We start from the raw sequence: 23,282 nt of genomic DNA on the forward strand, positions 1-23,282 counted from the left end.
GTTTAATAATAGTAAACAATAAACCTCAGTTCTTAGCGAAAGATGCAAGAAAATTGTACTTTACATTGGCGTGGTGACGCGTCGTCCCGTGCAGAGCCCGCGGCCTCGCCTAGATTGGCAAGCCGGAGGAGGTGAGACGTTGCCAAGCTGCGAGCTAGGCCGCTACCCCTCCCACCATCCCCCCGCCCGAGGCAGAATAATACCATGTAAGCGTTGTCATAATATTAAATTAATATGTAAGGGCTGTATAGCAGTAACTGCACGCATTGTGGTGGGGGGGGGGAGACGACATCACACTGTGAAGTGAAATCGGAAGCGTGATGTGGATATTTATTCCATGTTAAATGCGTAAAATAAAATGTCTCCCGTGAGCTGGAGCGAACGCGCATGACTTGGCAGGGTTCGCCCCCCCCCACGCAATTGTCGTGAGTTGGTACGGTCGATGTCGCGCAATAAGTAAATAATGAATAATAGAAACGGCACAAATGTGTTAACTAAACTACTTTAAAGTTTACGAATCGGGAAAACGGAATAGCCTATTCCCACCGCGGGCTTAGGGCGTGCTGCCTGTCAAAAACATTTCTACCTAAAGCCCACCGTCCGAGAGCCAAATCCCCCGCAAGCGCGAGCGCGTGGAGACTTTTATATATAAGATGTTTTATTTCTATTATTTTATTATTTCCCTTCTACGTGACTTTACCAAAAGAACCAAGAAGATGAATCCCTGCAGTCACGAAAGCTTTAAATCGAAACTTGGGGGACGGTTCTGTATGAGCTGTCCTAGCGCCCAGGGGGTCCGATCCCCATGAGCTGAGCCCTAATGCCTCCGTGTTTTCCATGCTCCACGTGGGACAGCTCACCGCAGTGGTCTCGCTGTACTCTTATGTAAAAACTAAAATTAAAATAAATTAAATCACGACGTTACGGAGGCAACACAAGCTTCCATCTTCAAGTGGTACCGACACAGCAAAATTACTGTATCAATTTTACTGTGTCGGTGCCACCTGAAGACGGAAGCTTGTGTTGCCTCCGAAATGTCGTGATTTAATTGGTTTTTATTTAACTTTTTACCTACGTGACTTTACCGAAAAAACCAAAGAGTATGGACCCTTGCAGTCACGAAAACTTCAAATCTAGAATCAAGGTATCGCTGTAGTTTATCAGTCAAATCTCACTTTACGTTCACGTCAAATCCAATTTTCTCCCGTTACATTTGAGTTTGTCACTGTCTGTCCTCGCTCGCTATTTCAACGTTTCTCTCATTCTCGTTTAGGGCCCTCCTGACAGTAATGTCACTACTCTCTGGTTCTTTCGGTAAAGTCACGTAGTTAGAAATAAACTAAAACTAATCACGACGTTTCGATCGCAACACAAGCGGTCCGTCGTCAGCCCTTGTTGCCTGATGACCGATGCTTGTGTTGCGATCAAACGTCGTGATTTGTTTTATTTCATGTTATTTCTACCCACTTTGACTTTACCGATAGAACAAAAAGAGTATGGATTCCTGCAGTCACGAAAGCTTCAAATCAAAGCAGTGTCACTAGTTTCTTGAACGACCTCTCCCGATTTACTGTTCCTACTTCCTAAACGTTTCCCATTGACTGATTCTCGGAGGCGACTTTAACTGCCCCAACGTTCTTACCCGTCCCAATTGGACATGTGTGAAAAAGAGCTTATATAGCTCATCGGATTTCTCCAGTATAAATGAATATTCTGATTCTGTTTCTGTACATATGTTGAATGTCTGTCGCACCGTACGTAGCTGCAGGGTTCACGTCCAGGCAGGTAGTAAAACTATATTTTTCCGAGGCAGAAATGACGAAAGTGCAACCCAACGCCCAGAACAAACAAATAATTTCGAACTGTAGATCGCACGTGAAGAAAAATTAAAACCGAACAAGTATTTTCTGGATTCTTTTATTTAAAAGGCGAGTCACATTTGGGGCCTTAGCAAACGACACCGGCGCGCATCCCGGTCACGCTGGTGACTCTCACACGCATGCGACTGTGGAGTCCTCATGCCGAGCAGGGGTCAAATATCCACTTGTGCCACGATTGTCTTGGTCAAGGCAATGCTGGGTCTGTACTAACGGCTGGAATTGCATCATTACCTCATTGCTCTGTTACAGAACCTTCCATTTATCACGTTTTGGCTTGACCCCACGCTCGGCTCGGTTATGTGGTAACAGAAGAGTTCAGTGGGGAGAGGTCATGTCTGGGCCGTGCTGGCTGTGGACACACCTGTTACAAAGCAATATTGGCACGACAATCCAAACGTGTACAGATCTCTAGAGGTGGCCCGGACGGTTGGGCCTAAAGCCTGGCCCATAGATGATCAGCGTGAGCAATGAGCGGCGAGCCACGAGGTCGCTTCTGAACATCGCCAGAACGGGTTTCACTTGCAGAGCAACTGACGACACGTAGCGGACGGCCGTAATCTGTGACACCGAATCACTGGGCCTGGTCGCATACGAGCACAGCAAGTACACGCGGAAAAAACACTTTAACGCAAATGTAAGGTTTTCCCCTTTTAGATGTGACGTTCAAGCAATGACCGAGCGATTCGCGCAGAATCTGGGAATACGTGGCTCGGTTGCCGTTGCCGACGATCATCGTCTCGCGCGTGAGCCGGTTTGAAGGGTAGACCGAGACGTCTGGCCAAGCGAGAAGGAGGTGGGGGGGGGGGGGGGGGGGCGGGGGGGGGGGGGGGCGAGCGGCCGACCCCAAACGTCTAAGCGCAGGGGCAGCCCTTGAAGACGAAGGAGAGGGGCTCCCCAGGTGCGGCCTCCGACGAGATGCTGTTGATCACGGAGCCGTCGAAGGAGAGGACCCCCGGCATCTTCACCACCCTCACCACACCGCCCAACTCCGGGATGACCACGCCGGCGTGTGCGGCAGCAACGCACACCATCGAGTCCTGCCGAGGGGCCACCGATGTTCATTACAGCAGCAGGGACGGTGGTGGCAGCGATAATAAGAAATATTTTTTATCCAGTATGGCCCGCGTTCGCGTGGATTTTTCTCCGGGTCCTCTGGGTTTTTCCCTCCATATTTAGGATCAACGTGCGTTCAAAGTATTTGGCTACTGCTATAAATGTCCACACGATGATACGTCACTTCGTTGAGCTATAATTTGTGATATGCAGGTCGCTTCTGACAGCTATTAAAGCTCAATGGGCCTTACCTGATAAAATAAAATTCGTGAAGTTTTAGTTCAAACAACTCGCCATGCTTGAGAACCCGTTTCAATCGCGTGCGGCTCATACCCATATTCTATCCCGGAATCTCAACGGTGCCGGCTTGGTGTTCCAACCCCTGAGTCATGCAAGCACCACTCTCCACCCTTACCAACGAGTAGATGTCGCTGCCCTTGACTTTGTAGCCCTTGACAGCTTGGCATCCCGGAAGACACAAAACCCTACAAACCACAATGACACAGCAAGCGCGGCAATTAGCAACGTCACGGAGCCGTGCCATTAGGGGCCCTGAGCAAACGTTCGAATTAAACGACGTCTGTTTAGCCTGCACGCGAAGTGACAGCTTCGTCGGTGTATCGGTGCGCCCCCCCCGCCACCCGCGTCTTGTAATTCCGGCGTTCTCTTACACTGCGGCGCTGTCCGTCAGTAATTCCTTGGCCGTGGTGGTGCAGGTGATGGCTGCAATACAACGCGCACACACACGCTCGGGTTTAATTATGCTACTAGCCTGTAACAGACTATTGGGGGCAAGTGCTTTTAGAGAGTAGCGGACACCTATGAAGGCTGGCACGGCGCATGAGGGGGTTGGGTGGTCAGCACCACGCCCGGCCGCCTTTGTCTCCCACAATGGCGATCTTTACACAATTCGCACTGGGTACCCATTGGAGGCTGGGTCGACTTAGGGGAGGGCTCGGGCCGACTTCAGATAATCGTCACCGGTGCTGGTGGCCGTCGTGAGCTAAAATCGAACTCGGGTCGTTGGGTTCGTAGCGTGGCATAGCGCTACCCGCTACACTACCCCAATGATACTATCATATCACACACGGGATAGATTTTTACCGATCCTGGCCCGCTGAATGAAATTAGTCCATCCTGTCTTAATTTCTCACTTTTTCGAAACCTGGCACCTGCGTTCCCCTGGTCCATGGGCTTCAGGTGCACTTACTACTCACTTACCACTTTTTTATTTTACCAGATAAGGCCCACTGAGCTATATAGGTCTTTTTCAGAACCAACCTAGCCACAAATGATAGCGCTATGAGGTGGCATATCTTGTAGAAATTTATAGCACCCAAATACGCTAAACGTGTGCTGTTGATTCTAAATATGAAGGGAAAACCCGGAGGACCTGGACAAAAATCCATGCGACCATGGGGAGAGAAACATGAAAACTCCAAATATACAGGCGACAGGGTCGAAATTGAACCCACGACCTGCATACCAATCGAGAGAGTTAACATCCTGCCACCATACCGCCTAGACACTCCACAGCTATGCCATGTGTTCAGACAATCGTGCAGGGTGGCTACAATCCCCTGGGTCAATTTGCAATCTTTTTGGCAAGGATGTCGTAGGTGGGACAGTGGAGATGGGAGGCACCAACTCACCTTTAGGTCCCTTGGATTCACCTGTGGGAGGGAAAGGATGGACAGGTGGGCGGTCAGTAAAACACGAGACGACACAACAAGCATCGCCCAGGGTTACTGGCGTACATTATTTTCCAATTGGTGCCCAGTTGCATTGGCAATGCCATTATTCCCGAAGAAACAATGACAATTATCATCGCATTATTTAAAGGACGCTTTAGACTTACAAATAACGACGCTGGCCGTCGATCAAAGGCGGTCACCGCTGCGGCGCTTTCAAATGCGCTTCTGTGGCCGTCTGGAACGCACTTCCCTTCCGATATTAAGAAGCCACTGGGAGCTATGCACTTTTAAATCATATAGATTGACAAACTCATTTCTTTAGTACTGCTTTTGTGTTTGTTGTCCCTACCACACACCTCCGATTAGCACGGTTGGCTATGTGCGGTGTGAAAGAAGTTAAACATAAATACATTCACAGAAGATCAAAACCAGCAGCAGCATCTGAAGCTCAGGACTGTGTGAGACTGACATTTTATATGGGATGAATCTACAAATTCCACCTTTGAAGTGGAAAGAGCGAACCAGGCTGCGGGAATTTAAACATCAAGTGTGCCACGTCGGATAAAACGATTTAAACCATTAACTGTTAATCTTTTTTTACCAGGTAAGGCCCCACTGAGCTATGCAGCTCTTTTTTCAGAAACGACCTGGTCACAAATGATGGCTCAACGAAGTGGCTTATCATCATCAGGTGGACATTTATAGCAGCCAAATACTCTAAACGTGCGACATTGATTCTAAATGTGGAGGAAAAACTCATGGTGAGAGATACACCGTCAGGGTCAGGATCGAACCCTCGACCTCCTGCATACCAGGTGAGGGAGTTAACATCTCACCACCACCGCAGATGATGGTGAAATGTGAGTCTCTGTTAAAAAAAAAAAGATAAACAGGAGCCTGACTGATGCTGCATTTACCTCCGATGATCCGTGTTTTGTCCATCATCAGCTGGGTCGTGTCTATGACCACCCCCACATATTCTGCAAAAGAAGGAGCCACCACGTGAACACTTAAGTCTGTAAAAAAGTGATTTTAATTACTTTTCATAGAAAAACCAATGTTCTTCGTCTCTTTAACTGCGATTCTTAAATGTTATTGTTAGTGTTTAATGTTAGGTTAGTAACAGTTAGTGTGTGCTGTTCTCCAGTTGCCTGGGTTAAAAGTGGGCGAGGTTTTGCACAATCCTGGCGAGCTGGCTCAACAACTTAATAAACTAAAGTAACATAGAGACTCATAGAGATGTATAGAGACTCATAGAGATACATATAGACTCAGAGATACGTAGAGATGCATAGAGACTGGGTGAAAAGTGGGCTATGTTTTTCCCACAAATCAGCAATGTGTTACTTAAAACCCATTGTAGGGTTGATGAATATGGTATGGAGGGGTCGTGGGGCGTGCGCGTGACTGGCTCCACAATTTGTGCGTATACATCACACGGGATGGGTGACGGGAAGTGCCGCTTACCAGTCTTGACGACTGCGGAAACAAAGAGAGCACAAAAAAAACGTTCATTAGGAAGCCATTGACTGACTGCCTTGCGTAATCAGGGCCCTCCATAAGGGGGCCCCGGGCAAATCTCACCATGTGGGTCCCACCCCCTCCTCCGCCGACGCCTTCAAACTAAACCGGGGAGTATCGCGTCTAAATGTGTCGTCGTTCACCCACCAGCACCACCCAGGCGCAGCCAACTAGCAAGGTTCATCACGTGTAAACATAACGTGGTGCTTCTTCTTGGTTCTTTCGGTAAAGTCACGTAGAAGGGAAATAATAAAATAAAATAAAACATAATAAAATAATTATCACGACGCTTCGGCCACAACGCAAGCAGTTGTCCTCAGGTGAAGAACAGGTCTGTCGGAAAGACAGCGTCTGAATGAACACCACCAGGCTTGGCAGCGTATATTTAAGCTAGGTTGGAGGGAGAAAAGCGCCTGGACAAAAAACTAAAATATAAACTACATCAGTATCACCAGTATACTAAATATACTCTCCGATAAGCTGAGCTACTAACATGACTGCCTCTGTAGCTGCCGCTATGTCGACCAAATGTAAGGACAACTTGATTTCCAAATTCAACCTCCTCTCTAATAAGAGACCGGACCCACAAACCGAAAAGCGAGACGTTAACAAAGTCGTAATTAATCGCCGTAACAGTTGTATTTATGATGGTCTGAAATCCATTTTAGCTAAAGGATTAAACTTTGCAGTCACACCTTGACACATACCAGTTAATGTTGTCATTGCCTGAGTAGATGTGGCTCTCAAGGGTCTGGGTCACATCGCTGCAGACGTAGCAACATCTGAAATCGCTGCAACCCTCAAAAACGCTAAGATGCCAGGTAGCAACATCAGCAAAGATGAGCGTTTTGAATTAGCTCAATTAAAAAAGAGGGATGACATTGTCATCCTCTCAGCCGACAAAGGCAAAGCCACTGTCATCATGGACAAAATAGAATACAACAACAAAATTCAAGAACTACTCAACGATGGCAGCTATACAAAAATAAAAAAGACCCCACCAACAGCCTCGTCACTAAAACCAACAAAATCATTTCTGATTCAACCGCATTAATTGATCAAACCCAACAGTTCTCGTTGAAACCTTCTGCAGCCAGGCCACCAAGATTATATGGCTTGTCAAAGATACATAAAGAAGATACACCCCTTCGTCCCATTGTCTCTACTATCAACTCCCCCACCTATACACTGGCTCGTTTTTTGTCTGAAATCCTGCAGCCTTTCACTGGAAAAACCACCTCTGCGATACTAAACTCTACTGACCTGGTATCGACAATCAAGGGAATTTCCCTGTCCCCAGACGACCTGCTTGTCAGTTTTGATGTGGTTTCCTTATTCACCAAAGTTCCTGTACCTGACACCATCGCAATCATTGAAGACTTGGTTCATCAAGGACTGCATACTGAGGTACCCCCCCCTGGTGAGACACTGCTTAACCAATACATACTTCACCTGGAATGGAACTTTCTACAAACAAACTGAGGGCACCCCAATGGGCTCGCCCCTATCTCTGGTTGTAGCCAACGTTTTCATGGAGAAATTTGAGACTGACGCCATCCAGACTGCCACTCTACGCCCGACCTTATGGAAGAGGTATGTAGATTACACTTTTGTCATCTGGCCACATGGCCGGCCTGCTCTAGACCAATTCCTGGACCACATCAATTCTATACACCCAGCCATCAGATTCACCATGGAAGTCGAAAAAGATGGCAAGCTACTCTTTTTGGATGTCCTAATTAAAAGGACACCTGATGGTTCAATGAGCCACTCTGGTCTAAAGGAAAGCCACCCATACGGATGCTTACCTAAAACCGGATTCCCACCACCATCCATCCCAGAAGAATTCCCTCATCAAGACTCTACACCATAGAGCCCAATGCATCTCCGACCAGGAACACATTGCCAGTGAACTCAAGCATGTACGCCAAGCTCTTAAGGCTAATGGTTACTCCGACTACACAATCTGCAAAGTCATCACTTCAACCATCAAGAAGGATCCTGTTGAGGAGCCTTTCAAAACCATCACCTTACCCTACATTGCTGGGGTCACAAAAAAGATCTCCAAAATCTTGATTAAACACAAGATCCAGGTCCTATTCAACACAGTACATACAATCCGTGATCTGGTCCCGTCTGTAAAAGATGTGGTTCCAGACATACAGTACCCTGGCGTCTACAAACTAAGTTGCCTCTGTGGTAGCAGTTACATTGGAGAAACCTAACGACATGTCTCGGACCGCATCCGTGAACATAAAGCAGACCTGAAACACGGTAGGACAAACACCTCAGCCATTGCAGATCACTGTTACAATTCAGTGGGCTCACATGACATTGACTTCTCCAAGACAGACGTTCTCTGCAAGCCATCTGGCTACCATGAGAGATTCGTTCATGAGGCGATCCACATATACAAACACAGAGACAATTTCAACCGAGAAGATGGATTCTGGCTCAGCAATCATTGGAAGGACGTAATAAACCATTTCGGATCTTAACTGATTGTGTTCACAGTTTACGGTGACTTTCAGACCGCAGTCCACTCACTGGCATTGACTATATATATTTTATTCTCCGCAAGGGAATGGATTCTGTGCTCCGCTGCAAGTCTCCTACCACCACTCTCCCATTGACATATTTCGTTTCTTCCTCTTAGTACCTTTCACGCGACGGTCAATGGTATAGTGTATAGCAGATTGTATAATAATAAATAGTATAAAAGTGTAATGTTTAATATAATGTATAAGGTAATATATAGTATCGTAATTGTATAGTGAATATACAGCAGTGTGGTATACAGTAGGGTGGGTAGAATAATACATAGTGTAATATTACAATATATAGTCTAAGGACAGGGGTGTCCAAACTTTTTGCAAAGAGGGCCAAATTTGATAAAGTGAAGATGCCCGGGGGCCAATATTTCCTTCTGACATTTCTTTAACTACAAAAGTTACGTGAAAATACACACTGTTATAAAACAATTTTCATTGTTACAATTACCTTTATTTTTCAAACTGACAATGTAACCAAATATAAGCCACTCCAGGCAGACGTGAACAACTCTAAATTCTGCCTTTCATTCAGTCAGATAACATTGAACAAACTGTATAGAAAACCTTACATTATATGAGTTAAATATCTTTGCCTCATGAACATTTTAAGCAGGAGTTATAAGTAATGCAAAGTGGTCTGTTATCATTAAACTTTAAAACAAGTGAATGTTGCCCTTGTCTTTTACAAGATCTTTCAGAAAGCAATAGTTTGTGTCACATCTACAGGTACATAACATCAACAGTTATAACCAAATCTTATTAAAGAGTTTAATAAAACAAGTGCCATAAGTCCAAGAGCATTAGTGTGCTTTAGGCTTTTCACTGTTAATAGTGACATGTTACCGTTCAAAACACTCAATTTCAGATTGATCAAGGAACAGATAACCTGCTGACACTAATGAGAAGGGTGATACTGAGATCTAGATTTCATTAAAGAGACCAGGTCTGGCTTGAGGGCAGTGGTTGAGATGCGTAAAATGTCACGCAAGTGGGAGTCACTCATCCTTGACCTCAATCGGTTCTTGTTTAAGTTCATGACTGAGAATGTTTGCTCACACAAATATGTGGAGCCGAATAAGCTCAGCATTTTCTTAGCGAATGACCGCATTTCTGGAAACCTGCTTTTGTCCAGCTGCCGGTAAAAGTCAACAAGAGAACACTGCTGATGTTTTCCGCGCCACTCATCGTCACACTGCAGCTCAATGAGCTCCAGCTGCAGCTTTGGAGTAGCATTATTAGGGTCCATGGAGAAGGGAGAAGAGAAAAGCAACATGTCCTTTTCAATAACTGCAAAGTCCCGAAAGTGTTTGTTAAATTCCACAGAAAGAGATGCGATAGCTGTTGCATAACTCTTCATTTGCGCACCGATGTTGTCCTGTGGGAAACTGTCAATGACCTCTTTCAAAGCTAGGAAGTGCGCGGTGCAGGGCTCTGTTTGGGACAAGTGTCTTTGGAAAAGTTGCAGTTTGGTTCCAAAGGCCTTGATGTGAGTGTATAGCTGGCTCACCACTGTATCTTTTCCTTGAAGATTAACATTCAGTGCATTCAGATGCTTCGTTATGTCAACCAAAAAAAATCCAGATTTGCCAGCCATACAGATTGGACAGTTCTTCCATTGGTTGTCCCTTTTCACCCAAAAAATGTCCAATTTCCTCTTTGAGAGAGAAAAATCGCTGCAGTGCGGACCCCCGACTTAGCCACCTCACATCGTTGTGATATATTACGTCACCGTATTCAGCCTGGATGTCACGCAAGAACTGCTGAAAATGTCGGTGGTATAGAGCTTTAGAGCGAATAGAATTGATTGCCTTTGCCACTGGTTTCATAACATCGTCAAATTTGAGATGTTTGGCGTAGAGAGCCTGCTGGTGAATGATACAGTGAAGTATAATAGCGTTACCTGCTTCTTCGCTGACTTTATTGCAGATCAGTGTGGACAATCCACTTCGCTCACCAACCATGGCAGGCGCACCATCGGTAATGATCCCATAAACTTTACTCCATGGTAGTTTCATATCATCAACAGCTTCACAAACAAAAACGAATAAATCTGTTCCTCTGGTTTGCCCTTTAAGGCTTTTGAGGTCAAGCAGCTCCTCTGTCACGTTCATGTTGTCATCAACTCCTCTTTAAAAAATAGGTAGTTGTGCAGTGTCAGATGCATCGGTGCTTTCATCGCAGGCTAATGAGAAGTAATGAAAAGTACACTCCCCTGTCCCCCAGTTGTCTCTGAATATCCTGACGATATGTCCTCAACTCTCCATGCCACAGTGTTGCGTGCCAGGCAAACATTCATAAATTCTTGCTTCTTCTCAGGGCAAATGTTCTCCACCATTTTCATGACACAGTCTTTGATAAACGCACCTTCAGTAAAAGGTTTGCCATGTTTAGCTATTAACATGGCCACTTCATAGCTGGCTTTGGTGATGTTTTCCTTTGACTCAATGGCCCGCGTGAAGAATCGCTGTTGCGATGCCATAGCAGCTTGGAGTTGCTTCACTTTTTCAGCACGATCACTCCCTGTTAGCTAGTCGTATGTTGTAGCATATTTAGTCTCGTAGGTGTCTCTTTACGTTGAAATCCTTAAACAAGGCAACCGTCTCTTTACAAATTAGACAAACACAATTGCCTCGATTTCCAGTGAAGAAGTATTGTAATTCCCACCGCTCCTGAAAGCAGGCGGCCCTCACTGTCAAATTTTCTCTCTTTTTTTTGCAGTCGCCATGGCAGAAATTACTCGAGAAGGGTTCGCGGCACGGATGCAGAGCCAGATAGCATTAGAATGGTGCTGCCACCGTGTTGTAAAAGGAGGAATACATCTTTAAAGTTTTATGATTTATTTATTCTGACAGAGCTAGCGAGCCATAAAAAACACATTATAAGACCAAAGCTGCGGGCCGTATGAAATCTGACCGTGGGCCGTGATTGGCCCGCGGGCCGGACTTTGGACATGCCTGGTCTAAGGTATAGGGTGGTGTATAGTAATACAGTATATAATTTAATGTTGGGTTTGTCTATGGCAGTATATAGTACGGGGTAGACCAGTGTGATGTAAAAGAAAAAAGTTTAGCTGGAGGCATATTATGTTTTTTGCGACGTAGAATTGTAATGTATGACTTACTGTTAGTAGCTCAGCTTATTGGAGAGTATATTTAGTATACTGATGATACTGATGTAGTTTATATTTTAGTTTTTTTACGTGGTGGTTTAGTTGCTGCAGCTCTATACTATTAACAATCCTTCCCTTTATTAATGCTAACCCTACTCCCTCCCTTTTATGCTGCTAATCCTGCATAATGCACGGGCATAATATGACTTTGAAACCCCCCGCCCACCTCCTACGCATTTCACAAGTAGTGACTAATCTCATATCTGCATTTCCCATAAATATGCTAAATTCCTCTTGATTTGCAAATTACTTTATCAAGGCGCTCTTCTCCCTCCAACCCGAGCTTAAATATACGCTGCCAAGCCTGGTGGTGTTCATTCAGACGCTGTCTTTCCAACAGACCTGTTCTTCACCTAAGGACGGCTGCTTGCGTTGTGGCCGAAACGTCGTGAGAATTATTTTATTATGTTTTATTTTTATTATTTTATTATTTCCTTCTACGTGATTTTACCGAAAGAACCAAGAAGATGAATCCCTGCAGTCACGAAAGCTTTAAATCGAAACATAACTTGGTGCTGATTAGTTACTATTGCTCCGGCCCGCCGGGCGTCGTTTGCTCCAAAAGACGTGATTTGTGTTTTCCCATTATTTGTCAGAGGTGGGGGGGGGGGGAGCTTTTGTTTTCTCTCTGTCGTATTCTTCCAAATTGTGCTCCTGTCCTCCTGACGTTCCTCCGGTGTCGGAGGAACGTCAGGAGGTCCCTCTTTTATCTGCGAGCCAAGTGGGCAACGTCATTTTTTTCTTCTACAACGATAATAACAAAGCAAAGGTGTGTCCCTGCAATGTCTCGCTGACGCTACTGCTGATGGAAAGGCCTCAAGTAGAGGGCCTACTCTTCCATGCTGGCCAGATATCGTGGAATAGGTAGGAGGAAGTACCCAAACTTTGCCCAAACACGCACGACTTGTGCCGATCAATTAGCTTTGGGCTTTTCCATTGCCACACCGGGGAGACTGAATTGGTGACATGTGGATTGTACGTCCAGCGTGCTAACCAGCGTGACATTGACACACATGACACCTCGTGCGTAATTCGTGACCAGATATTGCCCAGCGTCCCGAGTGAAACTCTGGTATGAAGGGTACTGGCTGAAAACCTTAACATTCATATGTTCTATGCGACCAGTCCAATTATTATTGTGTGCGCACTCCCCGGTAAATGTCAATAAACATCACCGCCATACTCACCACACTACTCGGATGGAGGCAAGGTCTAGGGCGAAAAATGTAACTGTGTATTTCTATAAGCCAGTCACCTAATCTTTTCCTTAATAACATGGCGAAAGGCCGCTGCTCAAGCCAAGTCACTGACATAACCTGTGGGTCACCACAATTATCAAAGGGCCACCAGTTAAAACTCCCCCGGGCTGCCCTCCTGCAAAAAACTAGGTCTACGTGAAAAGAGATTACTCACTTGCAGGCAGGTAGAGGGCCTTGTTGACCATCTGGCCTTGCAGCCGGAAGAGCAGAGAGTAGTCTGAGAGCTGGTAGTAGTATCCTCCACGGGAGACGAGCGTCTGGAGCTGCTTGACGTCGCTGGACTTCACACCCACCGCAAACAGGCTCACCACGTGCTTCTGCAGCAGCTCTGCGATGGGTCCAACGGAGTCGCTGGAAGGCCCGCTCGTTATCAGCACCACGCTCTGATGGAATAAACGATCACCCGGGGTTCCAATGTTATTTCTGGGGACGATGAATGCGTCTTGGAGTGTGCGAACGGTAAAAAAGTATTATGGCCGCCTTTTACCGCCGGCACATGTGAGCTGAGCGAGCGTGGAGTCCCTCACGAGAACGGTTGTTTTCGACAGGCTATTTGTCATGCCGAGCCAGAACCGAGCCCTGATATGTTGGCCAAACGAGATATGTGAATCTGGCTCAGGGCTAAGATGGGCCAGTTGTGGAGCTAATGACGCGTTCATTGCTTGTGACGTCGGTAGCAAGGTTCAGCTTCTGCAGCAAAAAACGACCTGGGGCCTCCTGAGCCACAGCTGGTTGACTTGGCATGGCTCCAGTAGGGGTCAGTTGTACAGTGGAAAATAAACATTCAAGGCCGAGTCTGTCAAGTTCCCAGACTTTGCAGTCACAACTTCACTCTCTTAAAGCCTCACCTCTCCCCCCAATGCCCATTCTCTTCCCTCCCCTCGCGCTGCCTCTTCTTATCTTATATATAATTACATAGCACCTTTTTACGAGGAGCATTACAAGATGTACGTAAGATGATGATTGAAATAAAGAGTGGGGGTGTCATTAAAACGGGACGTGCAGTTGTGGTGATGGGAGAACAGGCAGGAGTGGTTAAGGAGGGGTTGGCGTAAGGGTACTGATAGGGGTTAGGGTAGGCCTGGTGATAACTGGGGGGGGGGGGGTGGAGGCAGCGAGTAGTAGTAGGATGGGTTAGGGGAGAAAAGGTGCATCCCCCCCCCCCCCCCCCCCCCCGATACGAGGCTGGGCTGGCTTGGGTAGTGGTGGGAATTGTGGAAGGGGGGGGGGGGTGTAGTAGCAGGGAGTGGTGGGTAGGGATAGTATGGTAGCGGTAGGCGTAGTGAGTAGGAGTTAGGGCACCTGGGATCAGTGGGGGTAGTGGTGGGGGGGAGTCATTGGGGGTTTTGGTGGGGGGTGACAGTCGGGGTAGAGCGGCTTCATGAAAATGAGGAGAATCCCTCTTAAAGCAGCAATACAATAACATATTCTCACATTAACAACGCAAGTATTGAATTACATGTCTAGGAATTGATCGCTTACAAATTTTGTCAATTACGCCGTTAAATTCCAGCTCGTGGAGTGAACAAATGTACAAACGAAACTGAATGCAAACCGAGGGTAAGAACCAGAAGCGTTATACAGAATCGTGACGAAGTGGTAAATCATGAGAAGTCGAGAATGTTGAGTCACCACAAGCAACTGCCTCACAGTGCATGAGCGCCACTCACCTTGGTGGCATCTGCAGGTTCCTTGGCCAGCAGGTCGGTGATGGTGTAGGTGAGGGCCTTGCCAGTGTTTGTGGCGCCGCCCGTGGGCACGAGGACACTGTCCAGCTTGGCCTCCAGGTCCTTGGGCGAGTTGATCTCTGCCGGACCCACCAGCTTTTGGTAGTTGGCTCCGTAGCTCACCACGGACAGCCGCACGCTGTCGGGTGCCAGGTTCAGGCGATGGGCCATGCCCACGATGAATGTCTTCACCACCTTGAGCTCATCCACCGTGATGGTGCTCGATGTGTCCACCACAAACGTCACACTTGCTTTCCTCTCTGCAGACAAACATACAGATTTAAGGATTTGTCTTGATTCAATTCTGCAACATGAAATTCTGTAGCCATTTCTGCCATGTTGGTGCAAGAGATACACTTCTATTCATCACTCTCAATTGTTTTCTTTTGCTGCCCGTAGAGCTTCCACCTCCTCCAGCCCAGCCCACCCGGCTCTTTATGATAAGTCACTCAGCTTGTCCTCTACCTGTCCGTCCGTGCCCTTTGCCAACGCAGCATTTGTGCTTGCCAGTCCACGTTGTTTTATGCTCTCACATCGCTGTAGTTGTCTTGTTACTATTGCTGGTAAAGGCTTATGCTCACATTATTTGACCCGTGATGTTTTAATCGATCGGATTTGCATGTGCGGTATGCTGTATATGATGCACAAAAATAATGAAAAATATGGCATCTCATAACGCCTTTTTGCAACAACTTGGTTCTTCCATAAGGGTACACTTTCCACACAACACATAAATATAATGGCTCAACAATAACAATATGTGTAGGACAAACGATAGTTAGTATTTCTAATAAGCATCCTTCAACAAGGCTTTTATGGTGCAGCTGTGAGGTCCAGGCCAGTAGGCTGGCCCAACGTACTCGGCAGGTAGAGGCTGTTCCCCGTGAGGGAGCTGCTCTTGGTGACCAGGTCCTGGAAGCTGGACCAGGTTAACACCTGTGAGCTGGAGGTGGCGATGCTGGACAGCACACTGGAGTCTTGGTAGCCGGCTCCGAACGCCGACACGAGCACGCCCATACCACGCAGCAGGGTTGCTCCCGCGGTCACATCGTCGGCGGGCTTGCCACCCAGTATTGTGTAAACGATCTGAGAGTATAAGAGGACAGTGCCGGGAGATCGAACTGCATTCCTATCTCAGCTGGGATGCAGGCAACCCAGTAGTAAACCAGACAGCTGATCAGAACCCAGAATAACAGTTGGTCAAAATTATCGAAAGGATACAGAGATTGGACATTTTTAGGCCCAAGTTTATCTTCGTGTAAAATACATTCACATGAAAGAGCAATGTATGTACGTGTAATTTCTCTCACACCGTAGGTAGCCAACCGCGCTTATCCGAGGTGCGAACAGTAGTTGCCTGTAGGTCATGATTCTCATGGCTGCAGATGTAATTCGAGTAGTGTATTTCATCAGGTAGAGCTGCATAGCTTTGTCCCCTCTACACAGGAAGAACCGACCGTACCGTGGTAAGAGCCCAGTTGACTGCGCGAGCCCTTGTCAGGCTTGAGGACACTGTTGGCCACCAGCTGCAGAGCCGCTCCCAGATTGCGCGGTCCCCCAGCCGGCGCCAGCTTTCCCACCGCGGCCAGGAGCTCGTCCTTTCCAGGGAACTGAGTTGAATGAGATATCCGCTTTGGGTGTGCCCCCGACGGTGACCAGTGCGACGCGAGTCGCATCCTGGCGCAACGTCCAGCCCCGCGATTATTTGGGAGACGATCGTCCGCACTAGTGCGAAGTTGGCGTCCGACACCTCGGATGAGCCGTCCACGATGAACACGACGTCCGCATCACGGTTTCCTGTTCGACGGCCACACACAGACATAGAGACCATCACAGCCAGGCCTAGCCGACGACATTCTACAACACCAGCAGAGTAACACGACAATCGGGCAGAGACAACTTAAAACTTCTTCACCGTACGGCATGCACGGGAGGGAGCATCTCACCTGGCACCAACTTGTACTGGAACCCGGTTGTCACCACCGTAGCTGTGAATTGGAATAGAGGGTTACACGATTTGATGGCATGAACATGGAGCATGCACAGCACAACGTGACAAAGCTTCAATGTTTCGGAGTTTACGGTGTTTGACGAACAGTGAAGATAATGAAACAGCACTTACTTGTGATGGCCTGTTGAACTGAAACACACGCAAAACACTCCATTAGATTCCAGAGTAAATGTGCATTTTTGTAAAATAATACAAAAGAGGAACCGGGTTTTTGTAATACCTCCTTCGCCAGATTGAGGAACATTCTATGACGTATACTTAGATATGGACATGCCTAGCTCATTTATGGTTTCAATATGTATGTGTGTTGAACTTCTTTCACACCGTACGAAGCTAACCTTACTAATCCGAGCTGTGTCGGAAGGACAACAAACTAAACACAAAAAAGCAGTCCTAAAGAAATTCGTTTTCATTCTAGATTTTAAAGTGCATAGCTCCAGTGACAGAAGTGCACCTGAAAGCGCATTATGTAGTGTCCGTCTTTGTTTTTTTGTTAGCTAAAGGCCACTGGCAGGATAATCGGACTTCTCATGATGATGTATGCTCCTCGACGAGATCAACAAGGTCTTGTGGTTAATTTGTGGCAAGCACTTTCTGTGAATCAGTGCGACCTTATCACGTTTTTGTCCACCAATGGATAGGATCAACATAATCAAACATAACTGGATGAACCGTGCTATTCACAAACTTACATGATGTAAGTGTTAACTGGGATTTCTTGGAATTACATGAGATATGTAGATCGTTCCCCCAATAAGAGATTGCTTACAATTTGGTGGCAACTGATAGTGAAGTTTCAGCATCTCTACATTTCTACGTGCTATGTGAGTATGTTTGCCACCGGAAGTTCACAAAAATTGACATCATAGAAAGAAGAATACCTCACATCACTGGCAGAGGGGAGAGCTACATGTACTAGCATTGCCTTGAGTGGTGTACCTTTACACAACTGACAACAAAATTGGGACGTCTCGTGTCCCTGGGAAGACTTACAGATTTTCCAGAAAATTTCCCTGAAAAAGAGTAAACCAGGACAGGGGGAGATTCTCTCTATATATCTGTGAGTGTGTGCGGTGAGTGAAGAACAGTTACTATCATGAGCAGAGAAGTGAATCATATTGGTGGTAGATCATTGGATAGTGGGGTAGATACGCAGGGCACACTCACTGGCAGGCAGGTAGAGGGCTTTGATGATGATCTGGCTCTGGATCATTGAGAGCAGTGAGTAGTCTGAGAGCTGGTAGTAGTATCCTCCGCGGGAGACGAGGGTCTGGAGCTGCTTGAGGTCGCTGGACTTCACGCCCACTGCAAACAGGCTCACCACGTTCTTCTGCAGCAGCTCCGGGATGGGGGCCACGGAGTCACTCGAAGGTCCGCTCGTTATCAGCACCACGCTCTGATGGAATAAAACGAGCATCCGTTACCTGCACTTTTCCTGCGACGACGACTAAGTTCTGCCACGTCCAGTGCCGAATGTTAAATACCGTAGAAATAGGGGCTGAGTTTGTCAGGAGCTTACCTGATACATGAACCTCACAATGCCAAACGTTACTCACCTTGCTAACATCTGCAGGCTCCTTGGCCAGCAGATCGGTGATGGTGTAGGTGAGGGCCTTGCCAGTGTTTGTGGTGCCGCTCGTGGGCACGAGGACACTGCCCAGCTTGGTCTCCAGGTCCTTGGGCGAGTTGATCTCTGCCGGACCCACCAGCTTTTGGTAGTTGGCTCCGTAGCTCACGACGGACAGCCGCACGCTGTTGGGTGCCAGGTTCAGATGATGGGCAATGCCCACGATGAATGTCTTCACCACCTTGAGCTCATCGGCCGTGATGGTCGATGTGTCCACCACAAACACCACGCTCGCCTTTTCCTCTGCACGCACACACATTTTCTCATTTGTAATTTACAGTTTGGGGCAGCATGATCGGCAGACTTCTCACACAGACTCATGCATTAATATAATAAATGATGCCCGTAGGTTGGAGTTAGGTTTTGGTGTTTTCTTATTTACAGATATATAGAACCCAAAACATAATTAACTCTTTGAAGATACTTACCTGTGGTACAATAGAAAAGAGCACCCCCCTACCACAATGATTTATTTTTGTAGCAAAAGGATAATTTGGACCTGTCTATGTAGCAGGCACGTATGTATGTTGAACTTATTTCCCACTGTACGTAGCCAACCGTGCTAATCCGAGGTGCGGGCACAGATCATCGACAGCTCCCTTTGACATCCACAGCTTTCTGCTCCTGTCCCTCTTTCGGTCACCTATCCCATTCCATCCCCTTCACCTCATCCCCGTCACCTTAATCCCAGCCACCAATCATACACATCGTCACATCTCGGACCACATCTCCTCATCTCCCGCCACCAATCACAGATCGATTCTGGCCAATAGGTTGCTGGTGGGGCTTTTGTGAGTACCGTACGGGTAACCTAGTAACCACACCAGGTAGAGAAGTTCCGGGATACGTGGGACTACCTCACCACACGCGACCTTATGTCTGATTGCGGCTGTAGTGAACCCATGTATGCTGCTTGCTGGGGAGTAGCAGCAGGGATCTAAGAGAACTGTGGGCCTGTTTTAGCCGCAGTGGCGAGATGTTAATGACCTCGCCTGGTATGCAAGAAGGAGGTCATGGCTTCGGTCCCGACTCTGACGTCTGCTGTATATTTGGAGTTTGCATGTCTCTCGCTATCCCCGTGGTCGTGTGGATATTTCTCCGGGTGGTCCGGGGGGTTTCCCTACAAATTTAGAATCGACGTGCATTTTAAGTATTTGGCTGTTAGAAATTATCCGCGTGATGATAAGCCACTTCGTTGAGCTATTATCTGTGGCCAGGTTGCTTCTAAAAAAGAGCTACATATCTCAGTGGGCACCTACCTGGTAAAATAAAAAAGCAAATAGTTTACAGTTTAATGACATAATTTTGGCAGCACCCCCTTATCTGCTGCACACAGTGACCCGCGTGTTCCGAAAGATGAAAACGACGTTCGGAAACCGCACCTTTGCCGTTGCCGGCACGCGGGCAACTGCCGTCATTCAGAAGCTCGCTCAAGACTATGCAACACTGTGAATAGCCACAAGTGTCACCGCGTCAACTTTCTCACTGCAGTGGACTCATGATGAACGTTCAATGTTTTTTTTTTGTTCAGCACCCTTCTAACGGCTGGCCATGTTACGGCGCTATAGAGCTTGACGCTTTCGTTTATGCAGGCAAAAATGACAACGTGGAACTCACTTGTCTTGTAGACGAACTGGCCCAGGTTGAAGTTGAGGATGGACTGGAATGAGGACCAGGTCTTGACAAGGCGCGAGGAGGTGGCGATGCTGTTCAGCACCTTTGTGTCCTGGTACCCGCCCGACAGCACTACGTGACGCACCCCCAGCCCATTCAGTGTCACCACCGACCCCGATACATCGTCGGCTGGTTTGCCGCCAAGGATCGTCACCAGCATCTGCAGTACATCACCAGCGGGTCAACTTCAGCACCGCGTAATTACCACAACTGCATCGGTTTGAGAGTTCCAGTTTGTACAATGATCTGAGGATAAGAGACCCTGGTCCTCATTCCAGTCCATTCCTCAACTTCAACCTGGGCCAGTTCGTCTACAGGACAAGATCGTTCCTATTAGCTGCCCAATCTGCGATACTCTTTTTGCGCAAGTTCCAATCAACCACGAGTAGACCATACAGATCCTTGAATAGCTATAATTATCCAGAAAGAGAGGAAGATTAACTTTTTGGCCCCAGAAAATACTCCTTCAAACTATTTTGCCTCGAAGATCAGTAGACACTGGTTCCAGTTAGAGCATCACCCTCAGCAATGCAGATGTAATTCAGCTAATTTATGTACGTATATGTTGAACTTTTTCACACCATACGGAGCCAAATGCGCTAATCGGAGATGCGGGGAAAGGACAACAAACTAAAGACAAAAAGCAGTTAAATGGAGAGCTGTACACTTTTTCCCGTACAAAAGAAGACCGATCATACCGTGGGAGCTCCAAGCTGAATGCGGGAGCCCTTCTCAGGCTTGAGGACACTGTTGACCACCAGCTGCAGAGCTGAGCCCACATTGAGCGGCCCTCCAACCGGCGCCAACTTTTCTACGGCCGTCAGCAGCTCGGCCTTTCCGGAGAACGAGTTGAGGAAGATGTCCACTTTGGGAGTGCCCCCAATGGTCACGAGCGCAACACGCGTGTTGTCCGGCCCCACTTGCAGCCCCGCAATTATCTGGGAGACGATCGTCCGCACGGTCCCGAAGTCGGCCGCCGAGATGCCGGAAGATCCGTCCACCACGAACACCACGTCACCGTAGCGATTGTCTGTAAAGTGGCGAGAATAACAATCGCGGCATGTCCGGTGGTACTCATGCACGTTGGCTAACTGATCCACTCTACAAACATCAGAAACAGGCAAGTGAAATTATTTGCTCAAAATCCTCATCCTGATGAGGCCTATCAGAAAAAAGATACAGCCCTGAAATTGCTTGTTCACACCAGTGCTGATGGAAGACCATTGACTAGAGGAAGCTCTCGGGAGTCCCGACATCTTGACCGAAACGTAGGCAACTTGCTGATCGGCTGTAGTGTACCAATTTATACTGATGGGAAGAGGAATGTGGGTGGAGAATTTAACAAATAAAAAATCTTGCCCCATAGTTTCAACTGACGCCGGTAACAAAATAAATAACAATGGCAGTGCACCTCGGGCATCATCATTGCTTACCGCAAATGAACCACAATACCTTGCCGATCTTGTCAAGGACCATAAACCATCACATGAAACTCTGGTCATCCTCGCAGTGGCTTTTGGCTAAGCCATCGAACAAAAATGGCCAACGTATCGCACGTTTACCGACGCACTTCTGCAGCAACCTGGAATGCCCTTCCGATATTAGGAAGTTACTGGAGCTACACACTTCTAAATCTAGATTTTAACTAATTTCTTTAGTACTGTTTTTGTGTTTAGTTTGTTGTCCTTCCCCCGCACCTCTGATTAGTAGGGTTGGCTACGTACAGTGTGAAAGAAGCTCAACATACATACATCAAACCGACGCTTTTGTGCACATTTATCCAAACATCCTCACTCACCGATGTTATATGGTGACGGAACAGTCACTGGAACGACCGTGGTGACAGGAGCAGGCTTCGTTGTGGTTGTGGTAGTGGTCGTGGGAGCCTGCGTGGTCTTGGGTATCGGGACGACAGGCACTGTGAAATCAAGAAGATGCCATCACCATGGGGGGCAAGGAGAGAAGGGCACTCCTGAAGAGTAGGACAGGGATGGGCAAACTCGCATTCTTTGGTCGAACTACATTTCATATTGTCTCCGGCGACACGACGCCTGCCACCTATGAAAGTATTTTAGCCACACTCGTAAAGTGCTAGGTAAAGGTGAAGCCCAGTAATTGCTTGTTCATGCCACTTCCGGAGGAAGGGCCCATCGAGAGGGTATTCTACAATGGCCAGACATCTTGGTAGAGGCATACCCACACTTTTCCCCACTAGAGGCAGCCTGTTGATTGACTAGCCAATCTGGTAATAGAGAGAATTGTGTTCGAGCTGGCATTGTGTATGAAATTCGAGAATGCTCGTTCATCAATGGGCAGAGCACTGCAGAGTGCTTTTCTTTTGAACAAATTATGAGCAGCCCAGAACACGTCATCGTAACAGGAGCTTTTGGTCCGAGGAGTTTCTTCGCTGAGCGTTAGGTCGTGGGGGCGTGTCACAATCCAGCCAATTGGACGAGGGTGGCGCCCTACCTTCCTGTGAGCTCTCGATTCGCAGATGCAACGTGCGTACTCATTGGCTGAGCGGACCCATGACGTCACACTGCTGTTGCGAGGCTCTCGGCGTCCTCGCGCAAAGTTCAACCAGAGAGCCAACGTCCGCCAAGTAACACCACCACCACCACGGCAGAGCACTTTGGCCTAATCAATGCACCCCGGCTGTCTTTTAGGTCGTTTTGAGCACACAGTCAACACGTCCCAGACATAGCTTGATCAGAGTTTAGTGTCAAGTAAGGTGAGGTTCGTTTGTATTTTGAAACCTTTTTCAGCTCCCAGTACGGAACAGCTTCCCTTCCCCTGATGCACACTCCCACGGTGGCTAGATGTTAGCTACCTCGCCTGGTATACAGGAGGTTGTGGGTTCGACTCTGATTCCTTTATATTTAGAGTTTGTATAATCTCCCCGTGGTCACGTGGATTTTGCTCTGGGTCCTCCAGTTTTTTCCCTCCACATTTAGAATCAACATCATGCGTTTAGAGTATTTGGCTGCAATACATTTGCACATGATAAGCCACTTCGTTGAGCTATCATTTTTGATAGCCAGGTCGCTGCTGAAAAATATCTATATAGCTCGGTGGGCCTTTCCTGGCTAAATAAACATCATTAAGTTTCGTTTCG

The 23,282-nt window shown here is 47.3% G+C and overlaps 2 protein-coding genes across 2 annotated transcripts in view; both read right to left on the bottom strand.

Annotated features, from left to right (window-relative positions):
• Window positions 1-2,682: 2,682 nt before the first annotated feature.
• LOC133360069 (vitrin-like) lies at window positions 2,683-5,739 on the bottom strand. Its single transcript, XM_061578659.1, has 5 exons — window positions 5,545-5,739; window positions 4,586-4,606; window positions 3,605-3,656; window positions 3,349-3,418; window positions 2,683-2,917 (listed from the first exon to the last, which is right to left on the bottom strand). The coding sequence occupies exons 1-5, from the start codon at window positions 5,570-5,572 to the stop codon at window positions 2,732-2,734; spliced, it is 357 nt and encodes a 118-aa protein (XP_061434643.1). The 5' UTR covers window positions 5,573-5,739; the 3' UTR covers window positions 2,683-2,731.
• Window positions 5,740-6,090: 351 nt separating this feature from the next.
• Window positions 6,091-23,282, bottom strand: part of LOC133360110 (collagen alpha-3(VI) chain-like) — a 45,287-nt gene continuing 28,095 nt past the window's right edge. The window contains exons 16-28 of the mRNA XM_061578696.1: window positions 21,966-22,085; window positions 20,866-21,197; window positions 20,111-20,327; window positions 18,423-18,736; window positions 18,034-18,262; window positions 16,978-16,995; window positions 16,802-16,843; window positions 16,318-16,652; window positions 15,716-15,941; window positions 14,799-15,115; window positions 13,283-13,511; window positions 9,819-9,987; window positions 6,091-6,106 (exon numbers count right to left, since the gene is read on the bottom strand). Coding sequence (XP_061434680.1) covers window positions 6,091-6,106; window positions 9,819-9,987; window positions 13,283-13,511; window positions 14,799-15,115; window positions 15,716-15,941; window positions 16,318-16,652; window positions 16,802-16,843; window positions 16,978-16,995; window positions 18,034-18,262; window positions 18,423-18,736; window positions 20,111-20,327; window positions 20,866-21,197; window positions 21,966-22,085 — 2,564 coding nt within the window. The remainder of the gene's footprint in view (window positions 6,107-9,818; window positions 9,988-13,282; window positions 13,512-14,798; window positions 15,116-15,715; window positions 15,942-16,317; window positions 16,653-16,801; window positions 16,844-16,977; window positions 16,996-18,033; window positions 18,263-18,422; window positions 18,737-20,110; window positions 20,328-20,865; window positions 21,198-21,965; window positions 22,086-23,282) is intronic.

This window comes from Lethenteron reissneri, chromosome 67 (assembly GCF_015708825.2).
Source record: "Lethenteron reissneri isolate LAM-NWPU_2019-01 chromosome 67, ASM1570882v1, whole genome shotgun sequence".
Lineage (NCBI taxonomy): Eukaryota > Metazoa > Chordata > Hyperoartia > Petromyzontiformes > Petromyzontidae > Lethenteron > Lethenteron reissneri.

Excerpts from the sequence above, each read along its gene's own strand:
- LOC133360069 (XM_061578659.1), bottom strand. The coding sequence starts at position 5,572 with ATGATGGACAAAACACGGATCATCGGAG. Across the intron at positions 3,657-4,585 it reads TGAATCCAAGGGACCTAAAG|CCATCACCTGCACCACCACG; the intron begins GTGAGTTGGTGC and ends GTTGTATTGCAG. Across the intron at positions 3,419-3,604 it reads CTGACGGACAGCGCCGCAGT|GGTTTTGTGTCTTCCGGGAT; the intron begins GTAAGAGAACGC and ends TGTGGTTTGTAG.